The sequence below is a fragment of the Haliotis asinina genome, chromosome 3 (assembly GCF_037392515.1).
Source record: "Haliotis asinina isolate JCU_RB_2024 chromosome 3, JCU_Hal_asi_v2, whole genome shotgun sequence".
Classification (NCBI taxonomy): domain Eukaryota; kingdom Metazoa; phylum Mollusca; class Gastropoda; order Lepetellida; family Haliotidae; genus Haliotis; species Haliotis asinina.
This window is the reverse complement of record NC_090282.1, coordinates 8960977-8977575: the sequence shown is the minus strand read 5'-3', so window position 1 is coordinate 8977575 and position 16599 is coordinate 8960977. Positions and strand designations below refer to the sequence as shown.

At 37.7% G+C, this 16599-nt stretch overlaps 1 protein-coding gene across 7 annotated transcripts in view; it reads right to left on the bottom strand.

Annotated features, from left to right (window-relative positions):
* Positions 1-16599, bottom strand: part of LOC137277417 (protein unc-13 homolog B-like) — a 156871-nt gene that overhangs the window by 80528 nt on the left and 59744 nt on the right. For all 7 annotated transcript variants that reach the window (XM_067809137.1, XM_067809131.1, XM_067809132.1 and 4 more), the window contains exons 3-5: positions 12570-12669; positions 2536-2653; positions 1309-1432 (exon numbers count right to left, since the gene is read on the bottom strand). In XM_067809137.1, coding sequence (XP_067665238.1) covers positions 1309-1432; positions 2536-2653; positions 12570-12669 — 342 coding nt within the window. The remainder of the gene's footprint in view (positions 1-1308; positions 1433-2535; positions 2654-12569; positions 12670-16599) is intronic.

The window sequence follows — 16599 nt, the reverse complement described above, 5'->3', positions numbered from 1 at the left end:
CAAAGGAAACGGCTGGCAGAAAAGGAGTACCAGTCATACAGAAACCTCTCACATAATCACAGATGTTCATGTAAAGACCAGATATCATGAATGACAGGGTGTGAGATCCAAATATACATCAGACTGCATCATCTATATATCAGCTTATACACTGTAAAATTATTTATAATCAAATCCTTCAAAAACAGCCATACAGCTAAAGATCATTTTTCACATACTATATATCTAATGTTAAAGTTGTCAATCAATAATATATTCAGGTTCTACAGCAAAAATGTTCTCGAACAACTGAGTAAATACATAATCAAACACTCCTAAGACTCTTCAATTCAAACAGAAACACAGCTTATCAAATACATCACTAGTGAAACCTACGACAATGAATGAAAGTATAGTATCACTGGGTGAGACACGTATGTCTCTCCTTCACACATAGTTGCTGAGATGCCAACCCCAAAGGGCTGCAAATAGTCATTTCAGTGATCATAATTAGTAATTTGCACATAAAATTAGCAGTCATCTAAATGCTTGATGGATTCTGCGAAAGATAAGATAACACTTATTTCACACACCTCCAACACAAGATTTCAAAATTATCAGCTTTACATTTCTTCTCATCATCTAGCTCTTTTTGGCAAAAATGTATTTAATAAATGAAAATAAATGTTTTTGTCTAGGTATCCGAATTTTAATGAATTTTTTTCAAATTTTAAGATGACTTTCAAATTTTATAGAATTTCTAGTACAATCAGATTGGCTCAGTTTGAGGCTAAAATCTGTAGAGACTACAATAAAATCATGGAGACTGGCATCTCTGTAGTTGGATCACTCTCTCACAGACCCTACACCAAACACTGACTACAATGGTCACCGTAATAACTTTGGCAGTTCATGCAACCTACCCTTCATTCCACATCTTGCCATATGGCACTTCATGTAACCTATCCTTCATTCCACTCCTTACCATATGGCACTTCATGTAACCTATCCTTCATTCTACATCTTTCCATATGGCACTTCATGTAACCTATCCTTCATTCTATATCTTTCCATATGGCACTTCATGTAACCTATCCTTCATTCCACTCCTTACCATATGGCACTTCATGTAACCTATCCTTCATTCTACATCTTTCCATATGGCACTTCGTGTAACCTATCCTTCATTCCACTCCTTACCATATGGCACTTCATGTAACCTATCCTTCATTCCACTCCTTACCATATGGCACTTCATGTAACCTATCCTTCATTCTACATCTTTCCATATGGCACTTCGTGTAAAATATCCTTCATTCTACATCTTACCATATGGCAGTTCAAAGCGAGCATCAATGAGGACATTGTGACCAGTTTGGTGTTGGGTGCCAACCACTTCCCCATTCTGCATAATAAGCTCCGCCTCCAAGGACAGCCACTTTCCCTCCCCCTCCTGTCAAAGAAAACACACATCTAATACATAATGTTTACATTTAACATACAGTGTTTACATTTAATATACAATGTTCACAATTAATACACAATATTCACATTTAATAAACATTTAGAGTAATCTGACTTGGCAGACCACACAATACAAGAGTGTAGCATACATGAATAGATAAACAAAACACACCCCAACATCAACATCAGACACTAGCCATCTCTAATGATGCCAACCTCTTGTTTCAAATGAACTTGATTTCATAGAATAACTGTTTATAGGGGATATTAGACACAACATATCTCAACAGAACATTTTTCTACAGAAAGCCTCCAGGTGTTTCAGTAAAGTGGGCTTAACATGTCTTCAGTGTCCCAAATTAGAGATTTCTTTTGCCATGGAATGTAATCTACATAACATAAATTACAATCACATCAAAGTGACCATATCACTCTCTGTTGGGCTTTGATGATGTCAGGTGAAGACACAGAGCCAAAGTTAACAATTTATGTACATGCGAATGGCAACAGTTTTCATGTTTTAGAATCCTTTCTCACTGAAAGAAAAACATATGATACATACATGTATCTAAGTTACGAAATAAAAGAAAAACAGATGAAAAACAAATGTGCTATCTTGAATGGACAATGCAAGATGTTACAATGCGAGAGAGGTACAAAGCTGGTCCCAAGGAACTCTGGGTGGGAGGGTGTTCAGTTATGTGAATAACTTTATATGACCAATGCATAAAGTTTGTAAACTTGGCTTTGATAAATACTGGCTTCATATCCTGTCAAGCTGGCATTTAGTACTCATCAGCACACAAGTTAATTGCTTCACTTAGTCTCCTGGAGTAAATACAGGCACATGCAGTGTATTGTGTTGAGGGGTGAGTTATTTACCTGGCTGGAGTGGAATATTGTGATGAGAGGTATGTTATTTACCTACATAGAATGGTGTATTGTGGTGAAGGGTGAGTTATTTACCTGGCTGGAGTGGAATATTGTGATGAGAGGTATGTTATTTACCTACATAGAATGGTGTATTGTGGTGAAGGGTGAGTTATTTACCTGGCTGGAGTGGAATATTGTGATGAGAGGTATGTTTTTTACCTGGTTGGAGTGGTGTATTTTGGTGAGGGGGAGCCAGTGGAGTCCGATGAGTTTGTCCCACAACATTCCTTTGTTCCATACCTCCACAATCAAGCCTGTGTCAAGTCGCATGGTCTCACTGGAAACAAAGACAAGTATTAGTCCAGCTGCTTTCAATTTTCAAATTGCGATATCCATATTGACTTAGCTCACTGTAACCATTCTGTATTTATGTATTTGTGACATCACAAAAGTTAGAAGTCACACACAACGGCATGCATGATAGAGTCCCAGTTTCAACATACTGAGTGAAGCACACATACAATATATCTGCGGTTCCAAAACGTTTCTCCATGTTGAATTCCCAAACACATTGTTACTACAGAAACAAGTATTTCATGGAGATCAAATACTCCTGTCACGGGCATATAAAGCCATGGATATCAAACACACCTGCCTCAGATACATAAGACTGTGGAGATCAAACACTCCTGTCACAGGAATATAACACTGTGGAGATCAAGCACTCCTGTCACAGGAATATAACACTGTGGAGATCAAACACTTCTCACTGGTACATAAAACTGCAGAGATCAAACACACGTGCCACAGACACATAAGACTGTGGAGATCAAACACACCTGCCACAGACACATAAGACTGTGGAGATCAAACACAACTGTTTCAATGTGTGGACATGTTCCTTGCTCGTAGTGATTTGCTTTACGTTCACAGTAGGTTACATTTGATAGACATGCCATGATGTGGAAATATTTCATTCATAACATTCAAGCATAAGCGAGTTAGTCATCCTCACAACAACTTGTATATAGTCCATGTGCTTTTAGTACCACTAATCCTAGAGTTCAACATAATTTATTATGAGTGAATTGTAAATTATTCACTGAAATTGTCGTTATTTGTAGAATAGTCTTGTATGGCAGTTATGGAATGAAACAAGAAAGTTTTCTGTTAGTTGCGATCCCAAAGAGTTACCTTCACCAAAGTACACTGGTCAATATCAAGCAAAATACGGCAAATCCTGACTTAACATTGCTCCATAACTTTCTCCTTATATAGTGCTGATGCAATTTTTAAGTTTCAATTTATCTTTCTTGCCAAAAGGGCAATCCCTTGTTTGATAGCCCACATCAGCTGCTTCCCTTTGCCAACATACTCCACTGGCAAAACGTGATATTTACATTTCACTTCTCGGAACTCTGTTTTTACTGTTTACTGATCTTGTCATTGCTAATTACCTAGTATATAGTACTCCGAGCTTGGCTTCATTGTGAGCAAGTCTCTTGAAGGTGAGTTTATCAGAAATTGTTATGAACAAGCTTGTTAGAATTTGTTGGTGATTTTATTCATATTACTGTAAATTAGAAATATTTTTATAACAGTCATATGTATGTCAGTCCAATTGAAAACCAAGTTGTTTCATATCTGAAATTCTAGTCACTTCCACACATTTTTATGTTCAGTGTTCAACATTGTATTATTTGTAATCTGAACTAGTTGTCAATTTATATCTATACTTCCATCCAACTGTCGTGAACTTTGTGTATAACATACAATGTCACATGTAGGTATATAGCATGATTATGAAGCTACATAAATAGAAATAGTTTATCATTCTGTTACTCAGTAACTGTTACCTAAGGAGATTGTGATATTTGCATGTTTTTGCTTTTAACCAAATGGATTCACACTATCCAGAGAACAATAAAATTTGTCATTAGAAGATCCATCTCTGTATTCCTTCCTTCTCTTACATGTATAAAACATCGAACATACTTAATATACAACAGAGAGCAAACACTTCTCACACATGCATATGACGCAATGTGTAGATAATAAACTCTTTTTACATGCATAAAATATTGAAAAGGAGCCAAAGTTAGCTGGAAGATTCGGAATGAACCTAAGCAAAATCTAGTCTTGCTCCATTTAGGTTTTTGCACTGACAGCAGGTCTTAGGTACAAAATGGCCAAATGTATCACACACCACATATGGAGCAGTATACAGATATACAACTGATCCTTCAAGTGAACAACTCTTTCACTCTGGAGTCTTTCAATACCTTGTTGGGCAAATGATGACTGTACAAGCCAGAACCACCATTAGATAAAGAAACATGTATACATGCACTATTCCTAGCTCTGTTTACTTGAACACAATTAATTTGCCTGGAATTACTCTTTGAACACGAGGCAAAACTGTCCAAAACATGAACATCTTCAACTGTGTGATGATACCATCTCTAAACAGTGCCAGAATGTTATATGTAAAAGTAAAGTTTGCTTCAAAAATGACTATTCCAGAAATATAAACATCTGCAATCCAAAAAGGCATTCCAAAAACTTATAGCAATCAGTGAGCACATCCCTGCTTGCCTTAATCAGGCAGATAACTTCAGGTCTAAGTATCGCTAAATTAGCTCTTAACCCCCTTCTTTCTCAAGACATGTGATAGGAAGTATTATAAATCATTCTGCCAAGATGGTTCTCACAGTTGAGGTCAACATCAAAGGCCAACTTGGAGATTGCAAAACTGATCAGGGAAATCCCAACAAAAGCATCAATTGATATGCAATTGATCTATCCTCCTCCTCCTCCTCCTCCGCCTTTGAATACTGCTGATACAGTCGACATTCCTGGCCTAGGACAGCCGCCGCATTCATGTCTTCCTCAACTTTCACATCAGACACAAACAAGAAGGTAATTTGATGATGTATTTACACAGGACTTCATTACTCCTTAGCAATGTATGAAAATGTACAGGTAAACCCACAGAGTGCTAGCCTGGGTCTGCCTCATGTCTTCATGCTGAATCAGAATGTCTTCTTCAACTATTTTTCATGTTACAAGGATGTGGTAGAACTAACCTGATTACTAAGCATTTAATACATAGACATGCTGGTCTGTATATATTTGAACAACTAGGACTTGTGATAACATTTGTGAATTTGTGATAATTAGAAATGAAGTTCCTGTGTTTTGGGGGATACATAAGTTTTCATCAAAACAAAAAGTTGAATCAAAGATTTAGGGTATATGTTTAACTATTTATACATTGCCTGGTTCTGCATCAACCCAAACAACAGAAAATGGAAATCAAGTTACTGACTTGACACATACCTGAAATTCTTATCTCAGTCATCTGCCTAATCTTAAAAAAAATATCTGCCTGTATTTAGTGGCTTGGCGGAAACACTTCAATAAATCTATGTTCCTCTGAGAACATTGATTAAAGCATACTTTATCTTTTATGCAAAACTGGCACATGAAAAGTAAAAATGCAAATACTCTACTGTGAGAGAACTGGGTTAATACCCCCTTTAATGTTAGTTCATTTATATCATGGCATGTCAGCTTTAACATAGCCATGTTCATTCACAGATCTTCTTAATTTCAAATCAACATTATTGTTCAATGTATTCTTGACATGCAAGTAGTGACTAATAGATAAAAACATGCAAAATCTCATAATGAATGTTCAAGTCATGTGTCGGTGTAGATTCTCCAGCCTTTGGATGTTTCTTCATAGCTACTCAGATGTCAATGATTTTGGTGAACCAGTGAGTGAATGGTACCACACTGTTACCAGCAGTATTCCAGCATTATCACAACAGAGGCATAAAAGAAATCAACTTCACACACTGAGCCGGTGTAGGGAACAGAATCAGGACTTTTGGTCAGAAGCGAAAACCTTCAACTACCAGGTTGCCTTTCACTACTTCATACATAGAACACTGACAAGTAAGAACTCTAAAGTTTTGCCACAGTTACAGCATGGGTCCTCCTGTACTCTAAGTGCTCTTTTCACAACACTCAAAACAGAACTCCTGATTTTACCATGTATAGTGACATGGAAGAATCATTTAACATGACATGGCAGGTTATCTGCAGTAATGCTGAAGAATCTGATGTTACTCAACTTGTGAGTGGTACATAAAGATACCGATGACATGATAAGAGATCTGAATATCACTAGTCCTCTACACACACAGGGCTGTTTCTATCCTGTATATAGATACAAAAAGCTTAACTACTTTGCCTGTTGTCTAGCAGTCATGCCAAGCGAAGTATCCCAATCACAGGGATGGGGAGGAATATTGCTCATAAGTAAAGACTGTTACATATTTTTGAAGAATCTCAGATCATGGGCATCAGGTATGCAACAACTGCAAGACCAACACTGATTCACCATGGCAGCAGTGGACAATCTTTAGTGGGAACGGTGAGCACCAGCTTAGGTCACTTTGGGATGGGCCATGACTGATCAGCTGAATATTTACTGCTATCTCACACCTTGATTCCCCAGTACAGACAGCTGCATGATCAATGAATCAGACAGAACCAGCGTCACGCTGGGCCTGATTCAGTAGTTCCTAATGAAACTCTTGTGGGACAATATGCCATGATCCAGAGGTGGCCTTATACATTGTTGATGCAATATGTACTTGTATAAAGCTGGAAGGTAAAGGTCACAGGATGCTAACAATGTAAACTGTCCACAAGTGAAGCCTAAATTCATTCTCAGCCCCTTTCAACTTTCATGATGGCATTGAGTTGAAGATTTATTCAAACAAGTAGAAATTGAATTTTCTGCGCACTGATTAGAATTACAAAATGAAGTACTAGGAGAAAAACACATCATTCAATCCCTATAACACACTGCTGATTTAGCTCAAAAAGGTTGGATAACATGACTACTTCCTTCTCAGGAACCTACATCTCTTGCAAATGTTATTTAAATCTTTAGAGGAGCATGAATTTCAAATACAATCATCTCGAAAAAGTAGAATGAAATTCAAAAATGAGTTGGAAGGTAAAGGTCACAGGACGCTAACCATGTAAACTGTCCACAAGTGAAACAGCATGCTTCCCTAGCTGATGCCTACAGCCTCTGGACACAGTTTTCACTAAGACCATTGACAGAGAAAACGGTAGCAGCAGATCAATGGGTAGAAATCGAAGCATTAATTTGCTTTTGGGGCTCTGTGTTACTGATTGGAATGATACACGTCTGACATCAATTAATACCAGTCAGATGTTGCCACGGTAAACACTACACAGACTTACAAGGTCAGTTGAGCTGATCAGGGAAAGGGAGATAATTAGGGTGATTATCACCAAACTTTGGGACCAGTTGCCAACAATGGAAAGGAGAGCTAAATGTTGGCCTAGTCGTCAGGGGCCTGCCTGTGTGTTAGTAGAAATAGGTTACACTGGAAGTGAATGGAGGCATAACAAAAGAGGGAATATTGTTCTGCGCTCAGGAATAAATATGTCTAATGATTCTCAGTGATGATATTGACTCCAGCCATAATGCAAATAAATGATGTGTGTTTCATCATTGATCTCCCTTTACAGGTATAGTAAACCTTCTACCTTCAGACCTACAACTGACCTACCGACACCTACACTTGACCAACAAACATGTAGCTGGCCTACTGACACCCACAGTTGACCTACTGACATCAATAGTTAACCTACTGACATGTACGTTTGACCTACTGACACCTACATTTGACCTACATACACCTAAAGTTGACCTACTGCAGTTGACATGGTGGCATCTACTGTCAACCAAATCACACCTTGAGTGGACCTACCAAGATCTACAGTTGACCTACTGTCACCTACAGCTGACCTGCATACACCTACAGTTGTCCTACTGACACCTGCAGTTGACCTACTGACAAGTGACATCTTGACACTGGATATTTCTACTTTAACTAATGAATAATCCTGATACCCACAGTTAACCAATCCTGATATCTTCAGTGGAAGGCGACTACGCTTGTCGTAAGAGGCGACAAACGGGATTAGGTGGTCAGACTCGCTGACTTGGTTGACACGTCATTGGTTCCCAACTGCGCAGATCAATGCTCATGTTGTTGGTCACTGGATTGTCTGGTCCAGACTCGATTGTTTACAGACTGCCACCATATAGCTGGAATATTCCTGAGTGCGGCGTAAAACTTAACTCACTCACTCACTCAGTAGAGCTCCATATCAATACTGTTGACTTACTGGTATGTAGACTTGAAACTGATAGGTCATATACCATCAAAGACAGAAGAAAACACAGCTTTAATTACACAACAAGCATACATGAATAAAAAGCATAAATTCATTCTCAGCCCCTTTCAACTTTCATAATGGCATTGAGTTGAAGATAAATTCAAACAAGTAGAAATTGAATGCGCACTGATTAGAATTACAAAATGAAGTACTAGAAAAAACACGACATTCAATCCCTATAACACACTGCTGATTTAGCTCAAAAAGGTTGGATAACATGACTACTTCCTTCTCAGGAACCTATATCTCTTGCAAATGTTATTCTTTGGAAGAGCATGAATTTCAAATACAATCACCTCGAAAAAGTAGAATGAAATTCAAAAATGAGTTCTTTTACATTTGTGATCTGCAAAGAAATGAGTCAATATGATTAAACTCCTTATAACAATCAATACATTTCCCTCCTTCACTTCACAGAGATAATCTGAGGGTGTATATTTGAAGCTGAGGTTGCACGTTTTATGGCCACATCAAATAAACTGTGAATCTTTATTCTGCAGACAATGAAGAAGTGTATGCAGAGCCAACTCTCAATTTCCGCTGCGACAAGCACGTCGAAGTGATATTGCTAAGTCCATACACCCTGGGCTCTGTGCACACACCACTAGCTGCTTGTAGTCAAAGATGGCTGCAGTTGACATTTGGCTTCATTTCAACCACTAAAGTAAGATTTATTTTCATGATGTGAAATTGGAACTAGAGGGACTATGCTGACACTAGCACCAGCATAGCAAAGATGGCTAGCAACAAATTGGACAATATTAAGGCACAAACAGGACTTGATTGCTTGTTGAGGGGCAGTCAGTCAGTGATGGCATAACACTCTCGATAGGTTCCTGTTCAGGCCTGCTGTTTCATTCCTAAAACTAATTTACAAATTTTCAAGATAAAAGGCACTTGGTGTGATGGCTATACAGGGTGATGGAAAATTGCCAGCATCTCTACCTTGAGAATGTTGTGTTACCAACATGACACCTGCAGTAGTACTGGTTAAGTCTGAATGTACAGAGTTATCATTATGTAGCCATTCAACTGATCTTCAGCCATAAACAACCAGCTACTGTCATTAGAAGCACACAAATTGGAATTAATAATTTCCCATTTCAAATGCTAATACATAAAACTTGTAATCAATTTTATTGCATTGTAGCAATAAACTGTACTGCACTATTTACAAAAATAACCTCTACATACAACATTTAAATACCATTAAAATTACAATATTGAACAAAATGTTTTTTAACCTTAACTGCCTGACAGGGCTGTACATTTTCAATGGTGGTTTACTACCAATTATAGCATATAGCAAAGGTGTAAAATATGTATCGAAACACATGAAACACCTGTGCATAAACTCTCACCTGCCTTGATGGAAACAAAGCTGCGATGTCCTGTTGACTACATTATTTTCTGGAAGGTTTGCAACTATACATGCAAAATTTTATGTTCAGAAATGGCTACATTAGAGTTTTTTTGTGGGTGAGGGGTGACAAAAATTTAACAGTGTAACTTGAGTTTCCACACATCCAACATGCATACACACTGTGTATTACATTATATGTAATGCTTCATAAAACTTGTAAGGGCCAAACTACATTTTCAATCTCCAAGGCTGTCACAGATTATGATCAAAAGAAAGAGAAAAAAATACTCATGAAAAATGTAATGTATCCTGTAAATGCACAAACTTATACAGCTTATAGAATTTCAGAATGTAACACACAGAACTGCCTGTGCTATGGCAACAAATTACATTTCCAGTATGTTGTGTTTACATGGTTCCACGTTTGACTGAATCAATACACTTTCAGCTATATCATGCTCCACAGAGAACATACTGTAACCAAGGTTATTTTTGAAGGCTTACGGTAATATACTGAGGGAAAAAAATAAGGGATCACATGAAAGGGCAAGAATTCCTTTAATTTTTTTAGGGTCCTTCACAAGCTTTGTTTCGTATAACTTGTAAAAAACGGGAAAAAAAATAAGAGAACAGTTGTACTTTCGTGTGATCCTATATTTTTTTCCCTCATCATATTTCGACCTACGATTAAATGAAACACATTTAACAGATTGTATTCTATAAACTGATGACCTACGATTAAATGAAACACATTTAACAGATTGTATTCTATAAACTGATGCTTCCTCAGTATCAAATATCATCATGACTGAGCAATAAGTAAAATGACATTTTCACTATGGTAACTCATGAAGCTATTTTTGTATTGAGATGAGAATTCTGTGCATAAATTTAAGAACGTCTATAGCCTTAAGCAAGCTGTTCTACTTAACCATCTGATTTCATTGGAGATATGAACAAAGTATCTGATGAAATGATGGATACTGCCTGATGTTCACAGTGAACTTTCACTTGGAAAAAGCTAAGGTATATTTTTCTTTAATTTGCTTTAAATCAGCATCTCCATACAAGAAGACTGGCCATTTAAGCGTTCATGTGAACCAACACGCATCCCATTACATTGCTCTAGTGGACAAATAGCAGGATGATTTGTGCTGCAAGGAAAGGTCAGAGTACTACCTTGGCATAAAGAAACCTATTCCTGTCCAGCTTGTGACATAACATACACTTGATTGTCATTGCCTGGCTGAATAGCTGGCTGAATAGCTAGCTGAATGATACAACAATGAATAGGGCTTCCTTTATTTGACCAACAAAGAACCTTACCATTCTGATATATGTTGTTTACAAAAACAGGCACCAGCACAAAAAAATGATGCTTGTGGATTTTTTATTTACAATACCTACCAACAATCAGCCCCATATATGTATATCATACAGAGCAATTCAAGCCATGGATGTCTTTGATTCCATTCAGTTTGATACAGTTTTTCATCTGTTAGTACAACATCAGAAAGATTTATGTTTAATACTGTGAGTTGTATCTGACACCACTCTGAACATCTATTGAATTTTATTCATATTCTCTGTTAGTATGGGAGGAGAGTCCGAAATTATGAGGGTTTCACAAGCATGAGCACAGTACTAGGAAACTAAACAACCTGAATGAACCTGTCGGATTGTGAAGATTGTCTTCCATGAGTGGGTGAGTAATTTTTATGCCGCACTCATCAATATTTCACCTATAAGGCTGTAAATAACAAGTTTGGACCAGACAATTCAGTGATCAACTGTATGAGCATAGATCTATGCCACTGGGATACAGTGCCCATGTGTCAAACAAGTCAGGGAACCTGACCACTCGATCCTCTTTAGTTGTCTCTTACGACAAGGACAGGTTACTGAAGATCAATTGTAGACTGGGTCTTCACAGGTCCATCTTCCATAACAATGTTGTGATGTCTGACATGCTGACTGACATCATGAAAGGGGTGTTGTGTTGGCTTGACAGAATACAGCCTTGATTATCCTTGGTATCATAACCCATTTTATTGTGATAAACACCTAGAACCATTCACTGTTAGAGATACATTTCAGAAGTAATGTCGCCCTCTCAGCCTAACCTTGTCGTATATTTAACAGAGATCTTCTCTCACAATGAGCTTGAGTTGACTCAAGGACAGTACCTACCCGTAGACACAAAACAAACAACATTCTGTACTGAACATTGACAGGAACAAGTGTAATAACTTTGCATACAGGAAGACAGCTGTGTTGGTAGATACAACCTTGATACTAGAAGGACCAAGATTTGGTTCTTACACATTGAATACAAGGAGGAATAAGATTTGGCACACAAAATTTGGATACAGGGAGGATAAAAGGCTGGAACTTACACCCTGAATACTGGAGGAATAAAATAAAACTTTGGACACAGGAAGGTTGGTACTTATGCCCTTGAAACTAAAAGGACGAACAAGATTACAGCAAAATATAATACCCTGGATACAAGAATGTTGATACTTATGCCCTGGACACGAGGGGATGAACAAGATTACAGCAATATATAATACTATGGCTCAGGAAAGTTGGTACTTACAACAGGAACTCCTGCTCCCAGCAAGGGTTGTTCCCCTTCACCTGGATTGTGGTGGACTTCACATTCTGCAGCTTGAGGGTCACATAGCTGTTGAAACGTTCTGAAAAAAAACCCACAGTAAATGCAGGGTTGACTACACACAAAACATTAGCATGCAGAAGTAGTCACCTGACTAACTTATGTAATGTTCTTAAACATTTGCTCTGCAACCATCATTTGCCCTTAAAATATGCTGTTTGACCAATATATGCCCTCTTAAAAGAGAGGCATGTCCCAAGAGATATTTGGCATGCTGTTCAATCCTGTTCACCAATGCTGGTTCCTGAAATGTATTGTGGCTTGTCCAATTATCACATTCTCTTCAATCAAGATATTTACAAAACGTAATGCTCTTTAGAAAGGGAAGGTAAGCACTTAACAATAAGCTGTTGTACCATGTCAGATTACACATGCTACCACATCCTCCACCGTACAAAATCTGCTGAAACCAGATATATACCTGGGATTCCAAACTTGGTGTAACACATATTTAATTTCTTTAATATTTATATTTACAGGATGTTTCCCGATTTCTTACTGGATTCATTTTCTCAGTAAATTCACTGAAATCATGCAAAGCTCCTTCTTAAGCCATACGACAGATATAGAGACAAACTGGTGTTAAAATATTCCCTCTCCAACCATGTTATGTGAGTGAGTAAGAAGCTAATTGTGAGAGGTGGTTTATAAAATGAACGGTGTTGCTCTAAACAGTACATCAGTCTTATCAATATATTTCAAAACAGTAAATACAAATCCATACAAAACGCATGTGTAATAATGATTTCAGACTTGCGGCAACATTGTTGACATAATGCAAATACCATTATTGACATAATGCAGACATAATTGTGTGCACAATTTGTAATCACGTCACAACAGCTAAAACACAATGGGCTATCTTTTTTTTGATGGCATGCTGACCTGGTGAGTGACTTGACAAATCAGTCAAGAAGAAATCTGGCTAAACTAAAACATGTACCAGTGCTGTCAATGTCTGACTTGATTCCTAAACCTGAAGACAACTCCATTCCTCTTTTGTTCTCAATTACAGATGTCCAGTGAGAACCAGACGTGGTAAGATACAATGCTGGATCTGGCAAAAGTGCCAACAAATCACTGTCTCAAAGATTAACCAAAAGGCTTATCATGGTCAAGGAAGGGCCTTCAGTTTAAATGACAAGCAGAATTATTATCTTGTGGATTCTCCCCCCGCAAAACAATTTACTTCAGAAAAGACAAACTTTGTACACCACTATCCATCATAATAGAATCAAGAAAGACCTAATTCCTGGATAAATAGGGCATTTGTCTCAACAATGGTGGCCATAAACACTGCCACATGAGTATTGTCAAATTGGACAATTTTTCCATAATGAAAGCAATTCTTTTCTGAAATTTACATGGGCACCAGTTGCCTAGCAGTTTTGCTGATCTCTCCGTTGAACCCACAGTGGTGCAAGTAAAGTTTTCTGCTCGGATTAACTAAACCTAAACAAGCAAACGTGGTCATCCATTTCTTTCCACTGATTTACCAGCTAAGCTAGAAATATAAAAGCTAGTGTAAAACACCTGAACTATTCAGATGTACATATAAAGAGGAAGGCAACATTTATCTGTAAGACTGTATGACACTTCACCTATAGAACAGTCGACTTTGCCTTTATTACAAGTAAGATTCCTGCATCTCCAACCTTTTGTGTCCACATTTCACATCATTTGAGGTTCACTAGTGTTTACTCTTTCTGTGAAGATTTCAAGATCACACAACTATTGCTCTAATGTTGTTTGATCAGAGATACAACTATCAATGCACAAGTGAAAATTTTATAGAAGATGCCTTTCATGTGACAAGCTGACGACAAATACAGGCCCACAATGACCACTCGCTACATATGTCTGTCTGTTGTAGTGATGTTTGAAAGATTGAAGTTGGAAATCAACAGGAAGGAGTTCTCCCTCTTGTAATTTCTCACATATCTGCCTTAGAAATTTGCTGTTTAAGACTAGTCCTGGGGACTAGTGTAAGTAATCCTAAATATGGCATATGTTACATTTGACTGCTTTCTAAATGGCACTGTGTAATCAAGACAAAAATGTTCGCTATTTGTTTCCTGTCAGTTTTATTCACTTGAAATTGGTAGCAAAACAAAAGCAACAAGAACTGATTGATAATTACAGCTCCAAATCTCTACTGAAACAATGAGACTAGGATCATTGGATTATTTCCTTGGCCTCAGAACATCTGTAGCAGTCTTGGGTCAGAGGACATGAATGAATTTAAAAGCTGCATATGTCACTAACGTGTGTGAATCCCAAACTGACCTGACATTTCATGACAGAAATAGCTGTGTAATGTCTCACATCCTGTTGTTTGGCTGTTAGAGTTTTGCTGTACAGGTGCATCATAGTCACCCAAACAGAAAGGTATACTAAGCCACAATTGTAGTGTACATTATGAACCGCATATTTGGCTTGCAATATCTTGCAATATGAGTGAGTGGGTGAGTGAGTGAGTGAGTGAGTGGGTGGGTGAGTGAGTGAGTGAGTGAGTGAGTGAGTGGGTGGGTGGGTGGGTGGGTGAGTGAGTGGGTGGGTGGGTGGGTGGGTGAGTGAGTGAGTGAGTGAGTGAGTGAGTTTTACTCTCACAGGTCATGACTAAAGCAATGACAGAATATTCCAACTGTAACAACTTGACAAGGACCATTTTCACTACAACCTTGACCTTACTGGAATAAAATTTCCAATGCTTACAACACTAAATACTTGGTTATCATGTAAATAATTCTGTTTCGAGTAACTTGACCTTCAGCATAAATGATCGGGATATGAAAAGATTTCCCATGAGATGTAAAGTATAGATTAACCACATCCTTTGGGTGCATTCAGCGCCACAAGAAAGCTATCAGCATAACCTATGGAATACACAGAACTAACAAAATAACCTCACATGTATGCAAAACACTCCATATTATGTGGAGAAAAAGGCATAATACTTGAACCAAGTTAATGAATGACCTTGACTTAATGAGGAGGTCATTCAAAGGCTAATCAATTCTGGACCGCTTTCAAGATAGCATGTGCCATTTGATTTCCAATCTCTATGGACCTGCTCAAACGTTATTGAGTTTTCAAACCTTTAAGTGAGTCAGTTGACAGAATCCATGCAAAGTCAGATTTAGCTTCATAAGGTCTGCAACTTTAGTTGACTTCCAAGGACTTGTATATGATTTCTCTATTTAAGGCAGCGATGAAGGTTCAAAGAATCAAATGATTCATAAAAGGAACTTCAGAATGACAGCTGTTTTGAACATCAGATCAGAATTCTATCAGGAGTTTTTGAGAGATACCATGATAAACGTGTAACTTTAGCTTCATGTTACAGATAAGGCTACTTTGCATGTGAAGCAGGCAATTCTTAACAGAACACTGCCAGTAGGGGCCATATTTCCACCTGCATTGTTATACTGCTGCTGGTGGTCCAGACAATGTTGGCCACACAACTAAAGTAATGAAACGATGTTATGGAATAAGTTGGTTGATTATCAATGTGTTTAGAGAGCATGCCAGGTATAACACACAACACCAGAGGCATTGTTTACTATTTCTTTCATAAGATGTATTACATGCTTGACTATCAGTATAATACATTTGGGAGTTTTGGACCGGATGAAGACAAATCGATCTTTCAGAATACGGAACTGTAGACAAACACCAAATTACACTGAGTGCCAGACAGTATGCTCGGAGACTAATCACTTCTCTTCTCATTTCGGTCTCTGTGGTAATGCAGCCAAACACACATGTAGTAATCAGATTGTATTTAACCAGGAGATTTCTCACATATTTATTTGTTGTTTTTAATATTTCATCATGTTCATCTGAATAGTGGTGGAATAGTTAACAATAATTGTTTTGGTTCAATGTTGCACTGTAAATGTTTATTTCAGATTTGACTAAGTGAATGAATATGGCTTTACATCACTTTTAG